The 27,500-nt window shown below is 41.8% G+C and overlaps 1 protein-coding gene across 2 annotated transcripts in view; it reads right to left on the bottom strand.

Annotated features, from left to right (window-relative positions):
* VARS1 (valyl-tRNA synthetase 1) overlaps positions 1 to 27,500 on the bottom strand; it is a 623,655-nt gene that overhangs the window by 492,108 nt on the left and 104,047 nt on the right. For both annotated transcript variants that reach the window (XM_044083285.1, XM_044083286.1), the window contains one exon: positions 25,109 to 25,254. In XM_044083285.1, coding sequence (XP_043939220.1) covers positions 25,109 to 25,254 — 146 coding nt within the window. The remainder of the gene's footprint in view (positions 1 to 25,108; positions 25,255 to 27,500) is intronic.

The following is a 27,500-nucleotide window of genomic DNA, read 5'->3' on the forward strand; positions in this document are numbered from 1 at the left end:
AAATTCCTTTCAAGAAGGCCCTGCAGAGCCTATGGGACATAATATTATGATCTGCTATCCCGACATGAAAATTGGAAATAGCAGCCAATTGAACTCTGACTGTGGAAGAAGAGGAGCCTGCATGAAAAATCTCTGCTAAGAAGTCCAGGACTGCCTGAACAGGGGCAGTGAAAGGATCAATATTCTTGGCCTTAGCCCAATAAGAGAAACGTTTCCATTTGCTTGTATAAATCTTCCTGGTAGAGGATTTTAGCGAAGCTACTATGATGTCTCTAACTGGGTTAGAGATCAAAGGAAGCCTGGCTAAGGAAGGAAGTGGAGCAACCATGCTGTGAGGTTGAGAGAAGGGATTGACCGGTGCAGCTGACCCGATTGGTGAATCAGAAGATCTGGCACTGGGTCCAGATGCCACGGCTGCACCAAAAGGTGATGATGGAGGAACGGGAACCAAACTTGTCGAGGCCAGTAAGGGGCAATGAGAATCAATTTGGCTCTCAAAACGGTAGCTTTCTGGATAACCTGAGGGATCAGAGGAAATGGAGGGAAGGCATAAAGAAGTCCCTGGGGCCAATCCTGGGTCAGAGCGTCTCTGGGGGGATGGCCTGATAGAGGGAAGAGGCAGAAGTCTGGACATTTGCTGTTTTGGGGAGTAGCAAAAAGATCGCAACATGGATGACCCCATTCCAGAAAAATCTCTTCCGCTATAGATTGTTTGAGAGACCACTCGTGAGGCATGAGAATAGCTCTGCTCAATCTGTCCGCTACAATGTTGGTTTTCCCAGGGATATGCGTTGCTACCAGAAACAGATGAGAGGAGATCGCCCATTGCCATAGTCTGAGCGCTTCTCGACACAAGGGGTAGGACTTGGTTCCGCCCTGTTTGTTGATATACCAAACTACAGACATGTTGTCTGTGTGGACTGCAATTGTCCCTACGGGAAGAAAGTCGTTGAGGGCTTGCAACGTTAAAAGCACTGCTCTCATCTCCAGGACATTTATGTGCAGATGGTACTCGAACGGCTGCCACGTCCCATGAACCATCCTGCCCTGATAATGACCCCCCCACCCGATCAGGGAGGCATCCGTGGTCACAGTGGCTATCGGGGATGGGGGTACAAAGTACCTGCCTTGGTGAACCTGAGGAGATGTGATCCACCAAGCAAGATGCTCTTTGCAAGTCTGTGTCACCAGAATCTGGTGACGCATTGGAAGTTGTTGGTATGACCATTGTGTGAACAGCATCCACTGAAGAAGGCGCATGTAGAATCGAGCCAGGGGAAGAAGAGTAATGGCCGCAGCCATGAGACCTAATACCTTTAGAACCATTCTGGCCTGTACTTTCTTGTTGGCCAGAATGATCCTGACATGACTCTGAATGTCTGAAACTCTTTGATCTGTAAGGGTAGCTGACATCCGAACAGTGTTTAAGTTTGCGCCTATGAAGGTAATAGACTGGCAGGGCGATAAGGATGACTTTTCGGGTTGATCGAGATGCCCAAATGAGAACAAAGATTTATTGTGTAATCCCTGGCTTGTATAAGCTGATGCCTGGTGGTGGCTGACAGGAGCCAGTCGTCGAGATACGGAAACACCTGGAATCCTTGACGTCTCAGGTGAGCCGTGACCACTGCCATGCATTTGGTGAACACTCTGGGGCTGTAGTGAGACCAAAGGGCAGGGCTCTGAACTGGAAATGACTGGACCCCAGCCGAAAGCAGAGAAATCTCCTGGAGCGTCTGTGAATTTTGATGTGATAGTACGCATCCTGAAGATCTATTGAGCACATCCAGTTGTCCTTCTGTAAGAAGGGCAGAATTGACTGAAGAGTGACCATTCGAATCTTGTCTTCCTCACAGACTTGTTGAGTCTGCTGAGATCCAATATTGGTCTCCAGTCTCCGTCTTTTGGGGACCAAAAGAACCTTGAGTAGATTCCGGCTCTGAATGGTCTGTTGTAACTGGCTGAATGGCTCTTTTTGCAGTAGTTTTGAGACTTCTAACTCTGCAATTTCCCTTAGACCGGGTGGTACATCTGGAAGGGAATTTGAGGGAAAGGACTTTCCTCGAAAGGAATTATGTAACCCTTGGATATGATCGACTGTACCCATCTGTCTTGAGTGAGGGAATGCCAGGCTTCTGGGTACAGTGATAATCTTCCCGACTGCCTCCAAGGAGGGACAGCCGGGCAACATCTCAGGGATGCTGAAAGGGCTTGTCAGAGAGAGGCTCTCTGTTTCCCTGGTTTTTGGACCCCTCTGCCTCTAGAGCGCGCCTGTTGTTGTTACCCCTCTGCCTCTAGGGGTAAACTGACCACGTGAATCCGGCGTGACTCCTTGGGATTTACGGAACCACATTTTTCCACCTTTCTGTCCTTTGGGATAAGGTCTAGAAGGGGTGGAAAACGGACTCCTACAGCAGAAAGAGTCTTGCCGTCCTGTTCGCACCTGGTCAAAGTTTCCTTCACCTGAGGGCCAAACAAAGCTGACCCATCAAAGGGAGAATTTGTGAAGGACGCCTTGAAGGGATCTGCAAAATCACATAGCCGCATCCAGGCTTGGCGCCTAAGAGCCACACCTGTACCTCGGCTCTACTCGCTCCATCAGCAGCATATGATATTAGCCGCATGGAGGAGTTTGCAATGGAATTAAGGGTTCCTAGCTGCGAAGCAATCTTTTCTTGAGCTCCTGCAGCTGTAGGATCCTGTACTACTTCACCCAGCTCCTTAAGGATATCCCTCTGGAGTCTGGTGAAGTGACATAGGTAATTCAGCTTAACGATAGCAAAGGTCGCTGAGGAAAACATCCGCCACTGTACCTATCCATGGTCCTAGAGTCCTTATTAGGAGGATGGACGGCACGGAAGGATCTGCAAGTTCCTTCTTGGTGGCCGCAGCCACCACCATGGCATCAGCGGGACACCCTTAGTGAGGAATTGCTCGTCACCGGGCAGTGATAAATTTTGAAGGCCTCCTAGGGACTGGCTCTACAGAGTCAGGAGCTGCCCACGCCTTCGGGCAATAACCTGCATAAGGGGTCGAAGGCAGAGACACCCAGGAGGTGGAGGGCCGAGATCCAAACGCCTCTAGGTATACTGACTCATCCTCAGAGGGATTGTTGGTGGGCCAGTCTGTTTAAGGAGTTCTAGGATGTCTGAGAAGGAGACATCCTCAGTGGGGATCTAGGGATCCCTCTGACTCATCAAAGTCAGTATCTGAAGTGACAGACTCGGGAGAGTCTACATGTTTCCTCTTACAAGTCCTCTTCCTAGGAGGATCTCCCGAAACATCAGGAGAATCCTCGGAAGAGGGGGAAATTCCCAATGGGGAAACCTGAGGCGGAGGATCTCTGGGTCCTTTAGCAAGAGAAGTGGCAGAGATGTCAACAGGCACTATAGAGGGAGGAGCTACGGGAACAGACTGCTGACTGATACCAGTGGCCAGCACACTCTTCATCACCTCGAATGCTCCCTTCCAGGCAGATCCGAGAGAACCCGTTCAAGAACTAGGAACTCCAGGGACCACTGAAAGGAAGTCTCCGAGGCAGATGTCGGAGCCGAGCTCACCAAGGCCGAGGCTCCAAGGGGAAGAGCGGGTTCGGACAAGGGTCCGATGCCACTCACCCCCTCGGAGGAGACCATGGAAGCCCGACCACCGAATCCCTCTAAGGAAGGTCTCGAAGAGGAGATAAGAGTAGAGGCTGAAGGAACAGAAGGGGGTATCTGTCCTCCAGCCGTAGCAGTAATCATTCCCGAAGACTCCAACTCCAAGCTCTGGGGTAGAGTTGAAGGAGGAACTGTAACGGGGTGGACCAACAGTCGTCTGTTGAGACGGACTATGTAACATTTGGGCCAGTGCCTGTGACTTAAGTAATCTGCTGACCACTCTCTAAGTCATGGACTGAGAGTCTGGATGACCTTGAAGATGGGCTCCGATGGCCGCGTTCGGAAAGGAGAGGTGAAGCCGGAGCCGAGAGTATCGGCTCCAAGGAAGGAGACCTCGACCTCTTCCTGGAAAGAGCCATCGGAACCGATGAAACTATAGATCCTGTCGGAGCCGAAGACTTATCGGAGCCGACAGGAAGCCTCGATGCATCGGCTCCAGCCGGAGCCGATACAGCCACAAAAGTAACGGTGTCGGAGCCGATCGGAGCAGACACCGATGCCTGTGCCACATGGTGGTCGGAACCGATCGGAGCCGACACCGAAGTGGTCGATGCAGAATCGGCACCGATAGCCATCGGTGCCGAAGGCTTAGTTAGGCCAGAATCGGCTCCTGCCGAGCCGATCTCGACTCAGAACGAGTCGGAGCCGAGGCCGCAGGCTTAGACACAGAAGCCTGGGCCTTGGAAGATTTGACTGATTTAGATGGAGCCGACTTAGCCGGAGAGCCCTCCGGCTTAAGAAGGCCCCTAAGAATCAGTTTGTTTCTTCTCTCCTGCAGGACTCTCTGGCTGAAGGAATGACATATAGCACAGGAGTCCTGCAGGTGAAGAGGCCCCAGGCAATACAGGCAAGAAGTGTGACTGTCTGTCAGAGACATCTTCTGACAGCACGAGTCACACTTCTTAAAGCCTGAGACCCTCTCCTTTGACATGGTGTTCACAAAACATACACACACACCAGTCAAGAATTAAATTAAATAAAATACCAAAAGGTATTACTAGAAAAAAAAAAAAAAAAAAACACACACACACACCCTAACAGGGGGGGGATGGGATGGGTAAAGTTTGACTAAAAAAATTAGTAGAGACAGGGAATTTTCTGTCAGAAAATCTATATAATTAACTTAAAACTAAAAATTAAGTGGTTTTTAGCAAAAAGGGGCTAAAATATCAAAGTAGTGAATCACTTACCAGGAGCTGGTAAAAGGAGGACCTCATAAGCGAAGCGGCAAACGAGATCTGGGTACTTACCGCCTTGCATCATGAGATATGGGGCTGCCTCGAGCTGGTAAAAGTGACTCTCGAGCTTAGCAAGTGCCGAGTCGGAGCCGAGGGATCGGCTCCGAACCCATCAAGCAAGAATGAAGGCGAGATTGACAACTTAACATCAGGCATTTAACTACCACAATGATCCATATCAATTTTGGAAACACCTTTGCCATTGTTTTAACTAGTATAGACAAACACTTTATTATCATGGTCTAAAAATGAAAGGTATCAATATGAAGTCGGGTCTTTACCGTCTTTAGGTTATACAATCACCACAGCTTCTTTCCAAAATGTTGGAACGTGCACTCTTTTTTTTTAAATACCGTTAAATAAACATCTTCCAGACCTTTATCAGTTTCTTCACTTTTTTTTCTGTTCCTGTAGATTTTCCTGAAGACGGATTACACCACTGTTTTTATCTCATCTCTTCTATCTTAGCTGTTAGTTGTTGAGCCTCATCTATATCTAACCTTGGCATAATTAAATCTTCCGTACATATCTACATTTGTGCTCCATTTTAACATTTTTCGTCTTTAAACAAATTGTCATAAAAATTTCTAAAATACCTAATAACTCTACAGGATCTCTGGTTATTTTTCATGTTATAGACTCCTGCGTCTGCAATAACCGTTTCTACTTTCTGCTGCCCAAGTCACTGTGATGTGCTCTTAAGGCATGGTGATGTGCTCTGGAGTCATCTAAAAAAAAAAAAAAAAAAAAAAAGTTGCTTAACAGCATAGGTTCATAGGTAAGTACTAGGCTATCTACCTGAGGGCATCTATAAGCCTAGCCAGAGTGTGTTGGCTTTCGCCGCCCCCCCCTTAGATTAGTTCCCTGTGGCTCTGTCCAGCAGAGCCACTGCAGTGATCCCCGGGGTAAATTTTCTGTTTCCCATCCACTCGTCAAGGTTTCTCCTGAAGAGTGTTAGTGAGGGGCTCTGCCTAACATAGATAGGAATCCTGTTCCAAAGCATGGGGGAGTCTCTGGGACAGGAATCTATCCCTCCAGCATGTCCTATTTATCGTTGTGGTGAGGTTTAGATCCCTAGAGCATGTGGCTTTTGGGGATTTATTTTTTTTTTTAGGTGGAGCATGTCCATCAGTTCTGGGTTGGACATGGCCTTATATGTCAGGCAGAGATCACCTCTGAGCAAGCGGTATGCAACCGAGTACAGCTGGAGTTTCTTCACTCGGGCTGCATAGGGCATATGTTTGAGGCCAGTAATCCTCTTGGTGAGGTACTTCTGTGGTCTTTCCAGCTGTTGCAAGTGTCTTGTAAGGTATAGCCCAAATGGGGCATTGTACCCATGAGTAGAGGGGCACAATAACCTCTTTTTCTAGATGTGAACCCTTTTGTGATTAGGTGGGCCACATAGGATTTTCTAACCACCTTGGCAATATGATTATCAAAGGAGATATTACTATGTACTTGGGTCCCCAGATCCCTTATTACATTTTCTGTATTTAGGGGACTACCACGTATGTGGTAGTTTGTAGGTACTTTGTTTTTTCCAAAGGGGATGACTATGCACTTTTTGGCTTTTAGCTTGAGGCCATGATTTTGATACCAGGTATCCGTCTCAGTGAGACCCTTCTGGAGGATGTCTGTATCAGCTGGAGAGTCGATTATGGCCCCCAGTTTGCAGTAGCCTGCGAACTTGGTCAGCCATAGTCTTCCTGTACTTGCCTGTACCTCTGAGAAGTATATACCGAAGAGGAGGGGTCCCAGGACTGAGCCCTGGGGGATGCCACTTGTAACTGGTTTAGAGTCAGACTTAGAGCCTGCAACTCTCACCGTGTGGGTTCTATCCTTGAGCCAATTGGCAACCCCATCTTGTGACGTAGGGGTTTATGTACAGGCTGGTGAGCTTGTCTATAATACCAGAATGGGGAATGGTGTTGAAAGCCTTTGCGAGATCTAGGCAGACTGTGTGGACCTCCATTCCCTCGTCTAAAGCCTTGGTAACTCAAAGAAGTCCACCAGGATTAGGAGGCATGATCTGCCCTTAAAGCCAAACTGGGAACCTCCAAACATTGGACCTTACCAAATGTCTCTGTTAATAAATTCCATGATGAGCTCCATAGCCTTGCAGACCAGGCTAGTCAGGCTTATAGGGCGATAGTTCCTGGGGTCCGTTGTGACTCCACCTTTGTGGAGTGGGATAATGGTTGCTGTGCACCACTCTATGGGTACATGGCCTGTAGAGAGGCGGAGTTTGAACAGTGTGTTTAGGTGAGGGCATTTTGGAGCTCATGTAAGACACAGTCTGGGACACAGTCTGGTCCCACTGAAGCTGTATTTTTTGCTTTGGATAGGGCTGTTTTAACCCATTTGTCAGCGATTGCCAGGGCACTACATTCTTCTGGTATGGTTATGGGCCCTTTAGGGAGTGAAGTTCACTAAACCTGTCTGCCAGAATGTTGGCGATATCAGTCGGTTCAGTGTATTTTGTGCCATTCTGCACTAACACAGAGCAGATCTGAGAGTTTCCACTTAGGTTCTTGACATAGCTAAAGAACGCTTTGTGGTGATCTTTGGAGTCCTTGGCAATTTTTCTTTCGAGGCTAGCCTTGGATGATTTTATAAGGGATCATAGTTTCTTGCTGATACTAATCAGGAATGTCTTTCCTTCTTGGGATTTTACTCTTTTCTGCACTAGTTTCTTCCTTTTATTATATAGCTCGTTTATGGCAGGGGTCAACCAGACTGGTTTCCTTTTCTTGGAGGAGTGAGTCTTTGTTTTGCTTGGGATAGCACAATCCATGCATTCTTGCAGGTACTCAGAGTGCCTTTTGTAAAGGATTCAGCAGTGCTGTCCTTTAGCATGGGGGCAGTAAACCTTTCCCCCTCGGTCTTAAGTAAAGTGAAGTTTGCTTATGAAAAGTTTTTCACGGTGGTTTCCTTGATTGGGGGTGGGGGCGGAATGTGGATATCCAGAGTGATTAGTCTATGGTCTGATGTAAACAGTGAGGGTTTGACCTGCGGTGTAGAATACCGGTCGCCCAGGTCTGTGATGACCAGGTCCAATATGTTGTTCCCTCTGGTGGGGGTGTTGACCAGTTGATCCAGGATGTTCCCTCTGGTGGGGGTGTTCACCAGTTGATCCAGGATGTTCGAGTTTATAAATTCTACGAAGCATTGAGCAAGGGAGTTAGTACTTGAGTAGTTCTCCCAGTTAATGTTTGGGTAATTGAAATCACCCAATATCAGGGCGTTTGGTAGGACCTTCATATTTTCCAGTGTCTCCAGAAACACGGATGCAGGTCCTGGGTCATGGTGGGTGATCTGTAGTAAGCTACAATTTGAAATGCAGTTTTGCCCATTGTTAGTTGCACATGGATGATCTCTGAGGCATTGTGCTGTGCCACTAACCTGGAGGTGTGGGTATCCTTGATGAATATGGATATACCCCCACCTTTTGTGCTTCGGTCCAGGTTCTGTGGCCGAAAAGTATGGTATGAGTTACAGCCTGGTAGTGCTGGGGTGCTCTCAGGAGCCTTAAACCAGGTTTCTGTTACTGCACAGATACCTATGTTCTCCATACTGAGAAGTGCCTCGAGTGCATGCATTTTGAGGTTTAGACTTCTGGTGTTGAGTAGCATAACCCTCGGTATTTGGTTTCTTGTGCTATTTATGGTGGTGGGTTTGTCTTTTGAGTCTTGCCTAAAAAGGCACTATGGGGGTGACAAAAGCCTTGGCCAGTACTCGAAAGCCTAAGGGTGACCGGTGCAAGCCATCTCTTGTGAAGCAATGTGGCATGTCATCCCTGGTGGACAGATACTGGATCCCCTTTGAATGACACCAAAAATTTAGCCAATTGTTGAAATTGATAACTGTTTCTTTATACAGTGGCATCATTCTTGGTGAGGGCAGGATGCTACTCACGGTCAGGTTCATACCGGCCTGGGCTACGTGATCAGAGAGCTCTTCCATGTCTCTTTTCATGTAGTCCAGGGAGGTACGTCTCAGGTCATTCACACCAACATGGACAATGACAGAATCGTATTTGTACTTCTTCTGCAGTGACCCGAGTGCTTGTGTTATGTGGCAGATCCTAGCACCCGGCAGGCAGCTAACTGTAATCTTCTCCTATCAGTTTGCTTGACTATAGATTTGCCTATTACTCGTGTGTTGGGGTATGTTATTTTGCCTTAAGGGCTGTGACTGCGTGGCACACTGAAGTATGTGTTTCATGGGTTGTGGAGGTTGCTTGGGTGTCTGCTTTGGAGGTCTCTGTTGCTTTTGCAGAGTTTTATTTAGAGCCTCCGAGTATGTTTTCGTGTATTTATGTGTGTTATTTGCCGGTGTTGGTTTAGTAGGTCTATGTGAGACTGGTGATGTGTTGCAAGTATTTTCCTTCTCCTCTTGACTGTCAATTCCACACTCGGGTTGAGAGAGCTTTGCCTCCAGTTTGGCTGTATAATTACATCTCTCGCACATATTAGTGTTTGGTGGTAGGAGGAGAGGGTTGTCTGTGTACATGAGGCAGTTGTAACATTGCCTCAAAATGCCCAGATTCACCAGTTAGACTGGAGAGTACACCTGAAACTGCCCTTTTGACATGCCTGAATAGGTAAAGTGAGCTGTTTTAGTGATCAGCTGGTAGGGACGAATAGAGAGCCTTGTCCTTCTGGACAGTATAGGGGGTCTAGTGCTAGGGTTAATTAGTGCTTGCTATGAGTTTTGAGCAAGTGCTGGGCTGTGAAATGAATGGTTTGAGTGCTTAAGTTGAAAGTTTGTCGGAGGAAATGAAAGATAGAAATTAGCCCAAAATGGCCAATAAACTACTAACTTCTGGGCTACAGCAAACAAGGCGCACAAATTTCAGAAAGAAAAGCAGGCACAATAAGCCTTTAACCAGAAATTCCCAGCTCAGAAGGGCAGAACCTAGCCTCTCCTCCCACAAGAGTGCAGACTGCAAACCTTCTTAATGTAGAATAACTGGCCTGGAGCCAAAGTGCTTAAACCACAACTAATGTGCTTTTAGAATAACAGACACTGAGCCTTCAATCAGCAATTCCCAACTTAGAAGGATGTAAGCTACCTGTCCTGCCATAACAATGCAGTCCACAAACCTTCTTAAAGTAAACCAACTGGTTTGAAGCCCAAGTGCTTAAACCAAAAGGCTTAGAATAACAGTTACAATTTAATCAGTATACTACCAAGCAGTAATAACTGCAGCAGAATACAATTCGCTCATATCATCCATATACTCTTATTTTCTTTACCACTCTGCATTTACACCTCTTCTTGCTCTCAGATTCCCCTTATCCTGCAACAGTTTAACCTTTGTCAGCCCCTTTTAAGTAATTCCTATTATTTAACCACCTCTTTATCTTTTATTTATTCCTTACTTTTATACTTCCCCACTCACTAGGTATAACTTCTGAAGATTTCTGTCTTTCCTGGTAAATCTTAAATAATTTCCACTACCCAGTCTTTACATTCCTCTCCTTTTAACAGGTAGGTGAAAAAGTGTCAGTTCTAATTTTTACTTCATTACTCTGCATTTTTACCTTATTTTTTATCAGTGTATGATCTGAAATAGTTATTGAATGCGTGTTGAAGCTTTCAATCAAATGCACACATTCATGTGAAATAATTTATATCTAGTCTATCCCAGTTATTGTACCTTGGATAATATGTAAATTCTGTCAGAGTTTCTACTACTGTATCCACACCTTCCATACCACATACTTTCATAAATCTCTTTAGAAAACTACCCTATTTTGTTATATTTTCCATTCTAGCTCCTCTGATACATTCTCATTCTTGAAAATCAAGTTCCAGTCCCTACCTGTAATAAATATTCCCTGCTGAACGTTGATTACTTCTGCCATAATTCTCAAACTCTAGAACAGCAGTTTTTGGTGGAATATAAATACATGCAAGCACAAACCTCCTCCTCTGCCAATAGCCCTTTACTACCACAAATGCACCATTACTGTCTTTTACCTCTATTATTGGACCCCCTCTACCAATTACTATAATCACCCCCTTTTTCCTTTGTCTGATAATGCGCCAATATCCTCTTGTAGCCCTATGTAAAATTCACATGCTTCTTCCTTTTCAAATGAGTCTCTTGCAGCACTGATATTTGCACCCTGCAAGTATTAATATAATTCAATACTATTTTCTTTTTTGCCTATACCTGTAAGGCTATTTACATTCCAAGACAATATGGATAATGTATCCATTATGATAAAAAGCTGTTGTCTCCAATTCATTTCCCATAATTTCAGACTTATTTTTCAATGAAGTGCTTGCCAGTACACTGTTAAATGTTTCATTTCTCTCAGAAAGGAATGTTCAGAACTATTAAGATGAATTGCTTGCATATGCAACAGCTCATCTCCATGTAAAAGTAGTCAGCAATGAATCTTTGTAAATTTCACTCAGAAGAGAATGTACAGCTGCCTCAGTGGCAGACTTCTGTACTCCCACTGAACATTTGCTAATGGAAAAAAACAAGGTAATATCTTTGCAGATGTAAGCAGTTTGGCATTGTTCAGGACTATCCTCATTTTGTCTTATTTTTCAGGCCTACTTACAAAAAATATCCTTTTAAAAGCGTAAGCAAAAGGACATTAATCTAGACATTTACCCTTGTAAAAATAAGGGAAAATATCTTAATTCTATGCATAATATAACCAGCTCACTTTTACACCCCACCCCAACAGTCCAAGATCACAGTAAATTAAACTTGCTTTTATCCAGTCTTTCTTTGGTTGTTATACTTTAACCCCTATATTTATTACCAATAAAAAGTATTTGTTTACTTTAACATCTTTAACACATACAATCACTAAAGAGACTCAGCCCTACATTAAAAACACAGCATGCTATTTACATCATGAAACGTTTTATATGAATACTAATAACATGTTTTTCTTGGTTATTTTGTGTCCTTCATACCTCTCAACCTCTTAGTGCAAGGAATCTGAACAAACCCTAAAATAATAATGGTACACAGTCCTGGATAATGAGAATTTTTAAATATTCCTCTTCTATACTTAAAATGTAGCTAAAACATTTTTGTTAACATGCATTTTTCTGAAGGGTGTGAAGTCTGAAAGTAAAATGCATGTCATTATTTAGTGATCTCAGTCCTCTGCAATTTGTCTGGGTACCACAAAATTTATGAGGAACAGACCAAAAATGTATGGCAATCTGGACATTCTGTGAAAACCTGGGCAGTTGAGAGGTATGGTGGCCTTCTAAACATTCATGACAAATTAGGGTATATGTTTTACAATCTATCCACAAGTTTAAGTCGTCAACCTAATTCCAGTCTTTCTCAGCCACTTTTATTTTTGCACAGTCATATTTCACAAACGTGACTTCTGGTTTATAGTCTCTCATTTATTCTCTAATTTCAGTGTTGCTGGTCCTCCTACTGTTCACCTCCATCTTACAACAGACTCTGGTTAAAAGTCCAAAGTAATCCTGATTCAACTACTGTGCTTCTTCCATCTCTCAAGCATTTTCTTTTGTAACATTGGAAAACATTTTACTGGCTAAGTCTTTCTATGTTTTTTATTGTCAGAAAAATGAGAAGACAAGTCTGCTTCTGTTGCTGGCTCATTTTTGTCGGGTTACACCTTTTTTATCCTTGGCCTGTTCTACATGGAAAAAGCCTTCAATCCTACAGAAAAAAATAAATAAATAAAATAAAAATTAGAAAAAACAACATTCTGAAGACTGATGGATACAGCCGCTTGAAACTCGCACCTGCTTATTGACATTCCCTTGCTGGGATAAATTTACTTTTCTTCCTGTTGTACAGCGTATAATCCTTTTCAACAATCACTCCAATTTTTAATACTTTTCCCTTATAGTTTCATCCGGATCAACTCTTCTACCGGTAGGATTGCATCTTTACTAATACATGCCTTGGCTGCTTTCTCATGGCCAGATTTGGAGCATAAACTCAATGGACCCTTTCAATTAAAGCCTGCTGTGGAATACCACCCCAGTTGCTTATTTGTACTTTTATAAAATTAATATAGTTTTTTCCTTTCAGTTTCTCTAGTAGAGCATAAAATCTCCATGTTCCGTCTTGTAGCTCTTATTTTTTTGAAATAGCGCTTCCTGACAAGTCTCACACTCAGCCAGCCTTTCCTTCATTTCAACCTCAAAAGTTTATCAGTTCATCTGAAAAGCTGGTTAAAGGTTCTTATATTTTTTCCAGTCTTTAATGTTTTATTTACTTTAATCACTTCTGAGTACATTCAATTTATTTTTCCCCTCTAAAGTACTGGAGCCATCTCTTGTACCAAAGTTGAAGCTTGAACGGCTTTTTGGTGAATAGCTGCAGGATTCTTCCCACACAATGTTTTCTCTTCAACTTTTCTGACTGATTTGCTTTTTCAAGTTCTCAACGTTTCTTCTTTGCTGACATCCAAGCAGTGTACTTACTAACCAGTAATCAAATTTTACTCATGCTTATAAAATATTATTGGCTTTCTTATTTTTCAGTTTCTTTTTATATACTGGGAAAGTATAAATTAAGCTGCTGATCAGTGTGCAGCCATCTTGGAAACCCATGGTACGCATCTGGTAAAGCTACAACTTTACAATGAAACTGAATAAAGGAAGAGAGGTAAAGTTTGATAGGATATAATTTTGAACTTTGGGACCTTTACAAAAAGTTTATAAAGAGGAGGTCTGGAACTGGTCAAGTTCTCCTTTTGTCACCATAAAAATTCTTGAATAAAACCCTCTGGTCTTCTGATCTTAGGGCTCTGGTTCTAGGACACGCCCCTCCCCAAGACAATATTTTTTCCAAAACTGGATGAAACAATGGAGGTTTCATTAATAGGATGAGGAGGAATCTCCTGAAAAGGTGAAAGGGACTCCCACTGCCATCTGTACCCCTGCTCACTGATTTCCAGAATCCACCTGTCTAATCTGATGCCCATGGGGAAGATGTAGACCTAGTCTGAATGATAGATTGCCAGGGTGGCCAAGAGAGGCAAGTAGTCATTCTGATTATCTGGACTGTCCTTGGTTCTGGAAGGCTCTCTCTTTTGTCATACAGCCTCCTTGCCATTGTTTTTCAAAATATTGATTAAAAATGCTTGGGGAAAAAGATGTCAAGTTAAGAGAACATTTCTATTAAACTTAGACAAGGAAGACTGCAAATTTGGGTCACTCCTTGAATCAAATTTCCCTCTTTCATCAAACCTTTTTAAGTAGCTCCACAGCAGAATGGCCAAAAGGAACATCCTTGTCAAGGGGAAATTTAAAAAAAGTGTCAGTTTTAACCTCCTAGTCAATTTTGAGAACATAGCTCATCAAATCTTCTCATAACTGACCCTGTAGCAGCATCTCTGGAGACAGCATCATTTGAATCGTAAGAGCAGCTTAGAGACCGTGTTTGGTTACCAGAGAAGCAGATATAAGAGAGGAGGTTAAGGCTCAAGTTCTCAAAAGAAGCTGATAAAAATTGTAAACACGAAAGCCTAGAAGTTCAAAATTCTAAAGTTGTAGAAAATATAAACTTTCTTTCCAAACCAGAAGTTTTCCCATCCTTGTCAGCTATCATGAATGAGTAAAGATCCCTGGAGGTTAAGTTCCTTTTCTGCAGAGAAGCCTTTCCAATATATTACAAACTGGGAAGCTATGGTGAACCATAGCTCAAGCTCCTCAATCCTGAGTGAAGAAAATAAAGTGCTGTGGGAGAAAATTCACCATCTATATCACATGTGGAAAAACAGCTAGGTGCCTGGGATCAAGAAACACCACCAGAAGGATGTGTGCCTGAACCACAGCTAATGCACAAATTTTACTACCTAGCATTATGAAAGGAAGGAGAAAGAGATGCTCCTACAATAACATACAGAAATTGTAAAAGACTAAACTGGAAATAAGCAGAGTTGTGTATCTTCTAACTACCCAATGAGATTAAGTGATCTACAACAGCTTTATTTTATTTTATTTTTTTAAATGTAATTTCTCCTCCCTGCATGTCAAGTACCAGCTCATCCTCCAGAGTCTCAGGACAATTTGTTTCCCTAAATATGTTTGCCTCAGAAACAGTGAGGGCAGAGGCAGTCTTCATTCCCTTGAACATACTCGAGAGCAACAAATCTCTTCTTAAGGGGAATATGAGAGAGAGAGAGAGAGACCGAGACAGAGAGAGCTCATTCCAGCATCCTAAAATTCTGACTTCAACCCCATCCTTGACTGTGGTCTCTCAAGTTTAAGAACAGACCCTACTTGTCCCCAGGCCATGAAAAAACAGAAAAAAAACACCTAAAAGAGCAGAAACTCAAAACTAGTAAAATAAAAATAAACGCCACCAAACCTGTACAGAACGGTAACACTTGACAAACTTTTCTAACAGAAAAAGACTAAGTGCTTTCACGCTGTGGCTCCCAGGACTTCAGAGTGACTGTTAAAATTCAAATGCAAACTTAAGTAAACTTAACACAGTCACATGATCAATGCAATTCTCTTACTTCTCTATTGCATTGATCATGCGACTGTGTTAAGACATTTACTTAAGCTTGCATTTGAATTTTAACAGTCACTCTGTTAAAGCCCTGGGAGCAAAAAGGTGAAAGCGCCTAGTCTTTTTCTGTTAATAAAGTTTGTCAAGTGCTACCGCTCTGTACAGGTTTGGTGGCGCTATTTTTTATTTTACTAGTTTTGCCCCCAGGCCAAGCTGAATGGTTAACTACCCTGTCCCTGAGAAGCATCAATTCCACGCAGTGCAGAACTTTTTTTTTTTTTTTTTTTTTTTTTGTTTAAATATGCTAACCTCGGCTCCATATTGAAATGTCCAAATGCCCAGTCCCTACATTCAGACCAACAAAATTTAATTTAAAATTTAAAACCCAAAACCCAGGTGAAGAGCAAATATTGAACATGGCTCTCCTCCTTTAAACTTTTTTTGCAATAGGAAAAGACCATCACACTCCCAGAACTTTTATATAAAAATTTTGAGACTGCCACATCACTGAGAAAATGGAATATTCCATGAAATGGCCATCTCAGACTTAATCTATGTCCTGATTTTCTGCAATCCAGTCTCCAGATTAAGAATTCATTCATGAGGGTCCTGGTATTTCAAATGGTTACCATTAATCCCACTCCACTGCTACCTCACATTATCAGTGCTTCCAAAATACTACCGCTTTGATTCAGACACATGATGACATGGTTATTCTACATATCTGCAGCTTGAAGGGTGCACACTTTGGTCCTTCCTATCACATGCTGAGACACATTCAAAAACTAGGTGTTAGTTGCTAATCATGCAGCATGTTCAAGTGGACTTCCCTCTTCTCCAGAATGGGCAAGATGGTGTTGGCAGCACACTTCCACCATTCCAAGCCAGCTCCTCACTTCCCGGTCATCTGGGCTGCAGTCAGTGCTTTATCCTTCTGCACCACAAAGCAAACAGTGTCCTAGAAGAGTTACAGATCAGACTCTCCAGTACTTTTATTTGCACAAACTATACTTTTTTCATTAACTCGGTTGCATCTGGGTTCAATCACTTTCATAAGGTTGTCCCTTTTAGTTTTCCATAAGGGCAACAACCCTTAGTCAAAACAACAAGAAAGAGAATGTTGACTTTAGCTATACACTGCACCTATACTTCCTGATTAAGTGAATCAGTATACAGGCTGTAAGAGCTGTACATGGCCTGTTGCACAGCTTCAGCAAAAGTCCAAAATTAGTTAACCTCAGAATTTATAGTACCAAGCCCTGACTAAAAAAAGCCACAACAGCAGCATACAAGCATATTCAAATAATAACATATTCCATTAATTAGAAAAGAGGGTCCCTGCTATACAGATCTGTACAATTAAATTCATAGGACATGAAAGTTTAACTCCATTCCTCCCCATCAAATGTATTAGTATTGTAGGATTACAATAAAACTTTCTAGCTATCCTCATGAAATACTACACATTCAGATGAGGTCCTTTCATGCCCTTCCTGGACACACACGGGTTTTTGCTTGGTGCTCAAAGTTTCCCCTTGCAACACAAAGACATGCTATTACATGACCTTGGTATCTTCTACACTGCCTGTTAAGTGTGCATATGCAAGAGTCTAGCAATTCTGGAGTGCGGTACAGGTCCGAGTCACTGCCTTAAGCCCACTGCTTAACAAGACATGCTCTGGTTCCACCATGGTCATGACAAGAATAAAGTCATGTACCAAAGCATGAAATGAACATTCAGATGAGAAGTGGAAAATGTAAGGTGGATCCCAGAAGACCAAAGTTCGATTAGCACCTCAGGCCCTGGAAAAGCTTGGTTGGGGGTGGGAAGTAGCAGTTTCTTGTTTTCTCCATTGTGGGAGAGTTAGGGATTTCGCCAAGAATTTGACACAGCTACCCACCCCCCTCCTCCTCCTCTCTGATGGAAGCCAATGTTGTAACCTTACAGCAAAATGTAGTTTCAGCATAGAAGGGGAAGACTGGAGCTAAAAATTCAGTACAGAAGGGGAGGATTGCAAATAGTGGACACTGAGTATAGTGATATACATGACATCAGCAGCACTGTTCAGCCAAAACATACAAAAAAAAAAAAAAAAAAAAAAAAGTCTCCTGGCATGCAAGATGGCATCCACCACACTACCAGCAGCTCCTCTCGACTCCCTCTTCACAACTCTCAGACAGAGCAGTCGCATTCCTATGTGGAACAGCATATGGGACAAAAAGCCACAATGGGAGAAAATCTAGAGCAGCTGATGGCCAACTGGAGGGCAAAAAGGCAGCCAAAAGTTTAAGAAGGGCTGTCATCCCTTAACACCCTCCCATAATGGATACAAACAGATCAATTTAAACAGCTTTCACAGTTATCTGAACCAGTACAGAATAATAAACAGTATTTAAAACAGCAGTTATTACAACCCAATACAAGTACATACGAGCTGTGAAAGACCCAAGAGAACAAAATACTGCATTCTACTACAACTTGATGAAATACAGATTTATACCAACACTGTAATTCTCAATCATTTTACAGAAAGTAATGCACAGCTGAAGTAAGAAAACCCACATACTCCTATTGTTACTTCAGTAATGCAATATGCATGCCACTGTAGTTTTCAGCCTTTATAGAAAAAGGATTTTGCAAGTAGGAAGTTAAACAGGAAAAAAATCCCCCAAAATATACCTACTACTATTATTTCACAGCTGGCATGCAAGAGATGTAGGTAGGTCAGGTATGGTCTTACGATGTATGGCTTTGGTTATGCATTAAATGTTTGTGGTGGTCAGGAGCTGTATATAAAAACTAAAATACTTCACATTCTGGATTGTTGTAAAGCAGTACCCCCTGGGTCTGCCTCCATAGAATGGGCGTGGCTTTGTGTGATTGACATGAAAAATGCCCATGATGTTGTATGCAAATGATGCACGATTGATTGCTATGCAGACTCGACAGTGATATCATGCATACATTGGTTGTTGATCGACACATATGGAAATAAACCCTGTACATTTAATTTCAGGATGTTCCATGGACTGAACTTTGCATTTTAATTGCAATCTAGTTTATATTTTACATATTTTTTTAACCTATGCTTTTTGGGGAAATGGGTCTACAGGGCACAGTGATGCTTTCTTGGGTGTCTGGATACTGTCCATTTTTTGGGTATTTTATTAAACAGAGTTATCATAAAAGTGGGTGCCCAGTGCCTCATTTCTGCTTGTACTTTCGTAGGGTGTTTACATGCCTCTTGAGGTAAGTTCGTATGGTCAGTTTACATTTCTATTGTTGTTATACATTATTTTCTTTAGTAAACAGCAACTCACTAAATCTCAGGATTGCATAAAGTACAAGTTTCTGTACGAGGCATAAATGAATGCGGCTTGCTTGCAGAGCACTGGAAAGACTTTTTGGATGTCAATTTACTACTTAAATTAATAGCATACATTTGCCTCTGCTGTTTCTTGCATAAAGTAAATGTTTGTGGCTTGCAGAGCATCATGAAGTCTGACATTAGTTCACTACATAGCATACATTTTCCTTTACTGATTTGTGCGTAAAGACATTTTTTTTTTAACATCAGTTTACTATTTTAAAACATAGCATACATTTTCCTTTTGCTGTTTTTTAGTACCCCCTCGAGCAAATGTGCCGAAAACTTAATGAATATTCATCAGGTCAGTGAAGACATCACTATGAATATTCATTCAGTATTACAACATGTCACCGCATGTTGGGTTGTGGGCGGGGTTTTGGCAGGACTTGCTACTGCACATCCCAGGAGGTACTGTTCTACAACAATCCTTCACATTCTTTCAGACCTGAACAGTTTGGTCACATCTACTTTACAAAAGGCACATTAAAGTACATGCCATTTAGGAGTATGTCACAATTTCAAAATTCAGTAACATTGCAGTTTCATTCCTCCTTCTGACTAGGTTACTATTAAAACAGCCAATGGATCACTTTAAGCAAGACACCCTCAGAAATTCCAAGGGAATGGATCTATACGCATAAATATGAATGTGTACGTTTACACAGCTGTGCATGCACACAGACGTACCTATACATATATCTATGTTGGCATCTTTCTCTATATATATATCTAAATAGATATCTATATAAAACACACACACACACAATGTTGGCGTGTATGTAAATAAATATATGCACGATTATATTCTGAAGAGACAAAATGACAAACCTCAAAAGATAAAATACATCAAACATTCAAAATAATGAAAATACAAGGGCAGTGCTGTGGAAAGTTACAGTAAGGTAAGGTGTCAAGTTAGGGTTACTATGCAGTCAGGGTGTTTCCTCAAAATTGCACAGTTTAATTCTAAATTGCTTGGCTGCAAATGCAAGAACATACAGCCTGAGAACATAAGATCTTGACCCAAGTCCCAAGCCTATTTAGCAAATGCAGAAAATAAAGGACTTCACCTTCATTTTAATATCATCACTCTGTGGTTGCCACAACTCTTAGAAACAGCAAGTGAAATAACAATGTCTCCAAGAGGCTAAAAATCTCAGAGTGAAAGCAAAAACACAGCTTCTGTATGAAGCAAGCAGACATAAGTGCAATAACACTTCAGGTAATATGAAGCAAGCATTGTTGCACTGAACAATGGAAAGGCACCTTTATAAGATCAAGCTCTATTCCATGGTGGGAAAGAAGAATGTGGAGGTGGTACCAGTTAAAGATAAGTCATCAAGACCTGCAGACTGTTGGAAACAAGAGTCAGCTGTCAGATAAAGACATCTGTAGAGAGAGAAGTCCCATGATGCTGACCTGCTGCAAGATATGCTGAGTGGCAAGATCGAGGAAACATTGCTATATATGGGGCATATAGCTTCAGTGCTGATGAGAAAGACACAGGAAGTATACGTCATACACTACACTCACATTCTCAGTTTTAGTCTTTCAGCACTCTGAATATAAACCACAAGGAGGTTAAAAGACACATCCTCCCCCGACCCCATCTCATTTTCTAATCATCCAAGCAATACATGATGTTTAGAAGCTGAGACTGCGAAGAATTAACATATCAATACGACTGAAGAAACAAGAATATCCTTGTTTGGAAGCACGGTAGTTTAATTTACACTGTAAGGAATTTAGTTAACAGACATTTTGACTACAAATTTTCGATTTACTCCTTACTGCGAGCATACTTGAGAAGACTGAAAAGTTAATGATCAACACTCTTGCACTTCACCAGGGAAGAAGCCATAAGGCATTTATTTCTCCTTCAAGAGAAAGATAAAACAACAGCACTTGGGTGGGTTGGGTGGAAAAACATACTGGGATTTCAGAAAGAATTTGCCATTTTCTAGACATTCATTCTTTACAACACCAAAAGGTCCAACAGAGACCTGTGCTTATGTTACTGGAACCAAAGACTGCAAACTTGGTGAGATGCACGGTTAAGAACAAAGAGAACTTATTAGATTTTTAAATGATAAAAACAGGGCATGCTACTAACAGAAACAGACCGGACCTTAAAATACATGCATATGTGCACAACAAATAAAGTTACTAGTACACAGTTAAAACAATTACTGGAAGAAAAATGTGTGCAAAACAGAATGACAGTCAAATAGATAAAATGAGAAATTAAGTCAGGATGTGTTGCAATAGCAATGGATATGTAAATGAAATCTGACAATACACTGCCACAAAAAAAGATCTAAGAGGACAGAGAACCGCTTGCAATATTTTAGTTTTCAAGTTTAGGCATGGCTGTAAGAATACGAGAATGTACTGTCAAGCATTTAATCAATACACAAAATCTGTACGAGCAAATGGCATTTGTGAAAATGAAAAAAATTCTGTTCAAAAGATGCGCATGCTGCTGAACAAGAAGCCTGAATACGAACTATTTACTGTTACTAAAAAAAGAACTGATAAAGTGGCAACTGAAAGCCCAGTTGAAGCATTCCAATATGACAGCATGTTGAATGCTGCAACAGATGCTAAGGATTAATGGAGAAAAAGCAGAACAATTCACATCTGAACATTAAAGTGCAAAATATAACACATTTCAAGAAAATACTTGGAAAGCACCAAAGAGAAAACTAAGTACATACTGTTAACTTACATTAGCCACTTGGGTGATACCAATGGGTCAGAACTGCTGACAGGAATTTAAAAATAATAAGTACAAAACATACACTCAAGTGAATTCTTCTAATATGTTGAACTGTCTGGCTTGTGAGAAACTGAAATTGTTTTGCCATTCATAAAGTTTAAGACCAAACAATGTTTACGGAGAGTCTTTTCCAGATAAAGGTGCCGAGCCACCAGAGTGACCTTGCATAACTATGCAGACTTGCTCCCAAACTTAGGAAACTAGCCATGAGACTATGACATACAAACAAATCCTGATGCTATGGTTTGTGACACATTTGCCTTGCAAACACAAGGTGCAGGGTTTGAGTCTCACAAGGGGTAATTGGCTAGGCTTAAAATGGCTCGCAAAGGCAGTTAGCTTAGTACTAATCTACGAACCTATGATCCAAAAAAGTACCAATGGATTTCAGGCTTGAAACTGACCAGAAGTTGAAAATAATACAAATCCTAGGTGTATTTAATAAGAATTAGAGCCAAAAGGGTGAAAATTATCAGTTACTGAGGAAAAAAGATACAATTTACCAACCCACAATCTATAGTGTTACCTGCTGTCTGCAGCTAAAGTGGCCCAAAGAACACCAAAGCTAACTATGCCTACGTACTACATGAAATCACTGTTTTTTTGGCAGATACGGCTAGATAAAGCAAGATCCAAACTAAGCACCTTCAATATGATATTAGGAAGAAACACTGTCTTCATACTCAAGTTTGCCATTTTGTCAGTGTCATATATACTGTAAACAGCTTCTGCCCTGGTAACTCAAGGCTTTTCTAAACCTAATTCATGATCTCAGTGTTGGGTCAGACAAAGAAACCACATACAAGACCGATACAGATAATTTATCTTGAAATTATGATATGGCACAGTGAGGAAATCTGAAATATATAGGTCATTTAACATTAGGTGGTAGGTTACGGTGTATCACAAAGATTTCTAGGAATGATGCAGTATCTGAAAGTTTGCACTTACCAAGTCTGAAATAAGATTTTAGGGAAAGATGCGTCTTGGAAACAGAGTTATAAGCAAGAAAATAGTTTTGAGATGCTTAAACTAGTTACATATGTTCCAACATATAACATAGTACAATGTGAACAAGCTACCTGTATGGCAAGTAGATGCCGGTCAGAACGGTGCTGTATTTTAGAACATAATGCTTTACTTTTCATAGAAGAGATGCTTAATATTAAATAAACTGTGGGTATGAGTATGGTATGAAACAATCCACAATTATGTATACAGTAAAGTTAAGCTGGAAAGAATCCATAAACTACAAAAACCTTGCAAAGCATATTCAACACATCCTTATGCAAATCTCAGACTACAAAAGAACTGCTGGAAGAACAAGAAATGAGCTAACCTTGCTGTTAGCAATGCCTAGTGGCGAACAAAAAAAAAACATTTCAGAGAAGCACTTTCAGTAACTTAGAAATGCAGTTACTAAAAGATGCTGGAAGAAACAATCACTAAAAAAAAAAACAAAGATACTGATAAGGAAGTGAACCAAGATCCTTTACAGTTTTAGGGGAATGTAAAAAGCTGCCTTGAAAAAAAAATCAAAAAATTTCCAGACAAATACATCTGACATAGGAAGGTGAGCAATTTGAAGTGTCAAAACCAGTCTTGCACGAACTGGGGAAGTGAGATTTATGAGAGCCAACAGTAGCACCAAGTTAAGTGTAGTGCAGCAGTAATGCCTTTAGAAGAGCAAATATCCAGTCCAAGCATTCTTGTCAAATAATTTAGATACAGAAGCCTGGTGAAAAAAAAAAAACACAAAGATTACTCCAAAGTTGAAAGTGATTATAAAAACGTAAAATTCATTACTAAAAATGCCTGCTTTTACATAACGTTATGTGAGCAAATTAAGCCAAAACAGAGTCTATGCTACAAGGGACTTTTGGTACTCCAGTTCCCTTCTCTAGGCAGAGAGAGACAAGGATGTACAGGATGGGCTTCCACACTCTCTCTCCAGACCTGCCATGAATAAAACAGTGATGGGCAAGTGCTGGAGGTAAGAAGAGTGTGTCAGCATTCTGGAACACACCAATCAAAGGCAGTGAGGAGACCGGAGAGATTTTTCTGGTGCTGGCATAAGCCTGTGCTCCCCAGGGCATACAGACAGTTGTCCAGGCCTAACGAATATGAACAGGCCATGTCATGCAAGACCTAGCAAAGAACGGCCCTGTGGAACTCCCTTAACCTGTATGCAACTAACTGGAAGGGCACTGACAGCAGTGACCTCAACCTCAAATGTTAGTTATCAGTAACAGAAATGAAAGACTGCTCTTTGAATGCAGGCTAGCAATCAATCTCTGGAACTGGAGAAAAGATCACGCTGACTCCCTGGATCCATCCCCATGGTGGTAACCAATGTTTTAAATCTGCTAAAAGTCTAATTTGCCAGAAAAGCAACTGCACAACTTTTCACTAGTCCAGTAGGACTCAATGACATACTAAGCCTACAAAACAATCTGAGACAGACTTCTCCTCAAAAGGATGCACGGTCTAGGTCTGCCATCGGTGTCCTTTGCCCTTTTATAGTGTTATGACACTAGGTACGGACAATGGAAGGAATCTTACTGCCACAGTCTGTGGGCACTCTCCATGGCAACCATTCCATGACGTGCAAGTCAGGCCTCTAATCTCTCCCCCTCAAGAGACTAGATAGTTGGACTAAAACACTGCCACTACAGCCGTGCTTGACTTTAAGCTCTTTTTCCAAACAGCCAAGGCAATGCTAGTGCAGATTTTTGCTCATCTTGCAGCAACATGAAGACTGACATGTTATACTTTTTATCCATAAAACAGACCTTTTCTGCACTAAACATCAGGACCATGACCTAAACCATGTGAACAGAAACAAAAAAGTGTGCATATGTGTGTGTGTGTGGGGGGGGGGGGGTGTAGGAACTAGGCCCAACAAGAAAACCGGCAAATAAATAAATAAAAAATCAAATTGGAGATGACAGGACAGGAAATCCCATTAACCAAACTACGGTGTGGAAATCAGCTAAATTCTTTACATGCTTAACCACTCATGTGGCTTAAATAACTCTCCTGGCTTTTTGATGCTGGTATCACATGTGTTAGGCAAAGAGAACATTCAAAGCAAAACATATATATGCATCTGTGGTTAGACTCTTTCTTCATAAAATCCATCTGGCCATCACTATAAAGAATAGCACAGGGATGCCTACTGCACTTCTGCACACTTGAGCTACCCATGTACCTCACTGATAAACACCATCTATTCCTTTTTCTTTCATACCCCACCAGCCTACATTGCAGATACATCCCTGGTGCACATACTTCAGAGCTGCCTAGAAGCATTCCTGGTGCACATACTTCAGAGCTGCCTAGAAGCACCAGCGCTTCAAACATGCTCTCTCCCTTAAGTACATGTACTTTTAGATACTCCTGGTGCTTTTCACAAATTCTAGGCACTCTTACGCTCCTAGTACAAATGCAAATGTATCAGTGCCTCTAAGACATCTGTAAGAGTCAGTACATTAAACTCTAAATGCCTGTGCTTTGTGTATATCCAAGATGCCTGCACATCAACTATATCTACACCCAGTGTTAGATGACCATACCTCAGTCTGTGTCTGTTGTTTCTCCTGCTTCTGTTGGAACTTTTCTAGTTTCTCTTTCTTCTTTGCTTCCTTCTTTAGCTGGGATGGTGTTTTCTTTGGAAGCTCCTCCTCTCCTACGGCATCTGTATGGTTAGCTACTTTCTTTGCTGAGAAGAGGTAACACAGAAGAACTTCTTATTTAACACAGCAAAATCTCAGTTAGAAATTACATAAAAAATGAAAAGAATGTAAACATAAATGCCTAAATCAAAAATCAAACTGCCTAATAAGTAGGTAGATCAGCTTGAGGACATTTCACTCCATGGTAACTTTTGTTTTGAAACTATGATTAACAAAATGGATAGGGTATTTGAGACAGTCCAAGTATTATATATAGTCCTACAGTTTACAGATAAAATGATGTCATTGTAAAGAAATGGTTGTCATGTCATAGATGAAGATCCCCCCCTCTAAATGGCATACCCCCACCTCCAGACAATCAGATTCTTCTGATCCCACTCATTTTACAGGAGCTACAGGCACAATAGAGCAAATGTCAGAAGAATTTGTGGTAAAGGAGTTTTACTCCAGACTTTTCCTAGTGCCAAGGAAAGAGAAGAGGGGCAGTGGAGCTATACTGGATCTCTCCTTACTAAGCACCTTCTTAAAAGGTGCCAATTTTCAAAATACTCTCACTACTTGCACACTCTGCTACCTTTCATTCTGCCCCAGGCTTTTCTAGTATCCCTACAGCTAAATCTAAAGGATGCTTACCTCCATATTCTAATTCAGACCCCTATACAGGAGATTCCTCAGGTTTTGTACTGGGTCATCTCACTATCAGTGAACTGATTTGCCTTTTGGGCATTCGGCAGCCCCAAGAGTGTCTGGCACCAGTGATTGCCATCCATCAAACCCATGGAATCCAGCTTTTTCCCTACTCAGATGAACTGTCAATCCAAGCTAGTTCACAAACTGTCTTACAGCATCTCCTACTCACCCTCTATCTCAGTAGGGGTTCACCATCAACCAAAACATCCCTGCAGCCATCTCAGGACTTTCCTGGTCTGCAGGCTGGACAAGAATGCAGCCCTACTTCTCTCAAGAGAAAATGCAGAACCTTACAAAGTACTTCCACAACCTTGTCTACCGCAGCCAATGCTCAGCCAGGGAGATCCTAAGGATTCTGGGTTCATGGCAGTTACTAACCCAATGACCTCCTAAGCCAGAATGCATTTGAGGAAAATCAAAAGGTAACTAAAAACAGTTTGGACTCAGCACCCTCTGGGCACAGTGATTCTACATTTATCCAGTCTCAGATGGGAACTCTTATGGTGGAAAGATCAGGTCAAACTCAACCCAGAGCTTCCCTTCACCCCTACAGACCCAGCTCAGGAAATGCACACAGATGTCTTGGACTATGCATGGGGCAGCCTGGACAAGCCCCCAACAAGTACAGGGTTGATGACAGCCAACTCTAAAAGAACACATCAACATGAAGGAAATAAGGGTCTCGCCTCCATGCTCTTCAGGTCTTTTCACATCTCTGGAAACCAGGTACCCTATGAGTGTTCACAGACAATACAACAGTAATGTGATACATAAGCAAGCAAGAAGGAAACCGCTCTTACAAACTGTGCAGACTGGAAAAGAATGCTAGGCCTTGTCACCCAGAAAAACATATCGCTCACAGCCACATACATCAATCACAAAATAATGTATTGTCAGACTCCTTAAGCATCTCCTTGGAGCACTCTCACAAATGGAACCTGAACAGACAGGTTTTCCAGGACATCCTTTACTGTTGGGGTCTCCTCAGCCCGATCAAGTTTTCTTTCAAAGACAAACAAAACAGCATCCACTACTTGGCACAAGTTGCTCTTGCCCTTAGCTTGGAGGGCAGATGCTTTCACATTTCAGTGGACAGGGAAGTTCATCTACATCTTCTCTCCAGTATCTCTCATTCCAAGAGTTTGTCTAACAAAGATAAGATAAAAAAAAAAAAAAAAAAAAAAAAAAAATGCAAACTGCCACAACAAATGGATCTAATCTCACAACAGAAAGGTTTACCGATTCATCCCAAAACCTAACTTTGTGAATGCTAGGATTCCAATTCCTTACAGGCACAATTTTTGAGGAGTTTACTAACATTCTCCAAGAAGCCAGGAGACTCAACACTCGAAAAAATCTTATAGCTAAATGGAAGAGATTCTCTTATTGGTGTGAAGAGAAAGGAATGGACAGGACCCCAATCAGAGGTATCTTCCATTCTAAAATATCTGTGTGAGCTCTTACATACAGGTCTATATTGTTCTTCCATCAAAGCTCACCTGTCAGCCATCGCCACTTGCTTACCTCTCACTACCCCACCAAGTCACAAGTCAAAGTCAAAGTAAACTCTATTAAAAATCAT

This window comes from Protopterus annectens, chromosome 9.part0, assembly GCF_019279795.1.
Source record: "Protopterus annectens isolate FY-2018-M chromosome 9.part0, PAN1.0, whole genome shotgun sequence".
Lineage (NCBI taxonomy): Eukaryota > Metazoa > Chordata > Ceratodontiformes > Protopteridae > Protopterus > Protopterus annectens.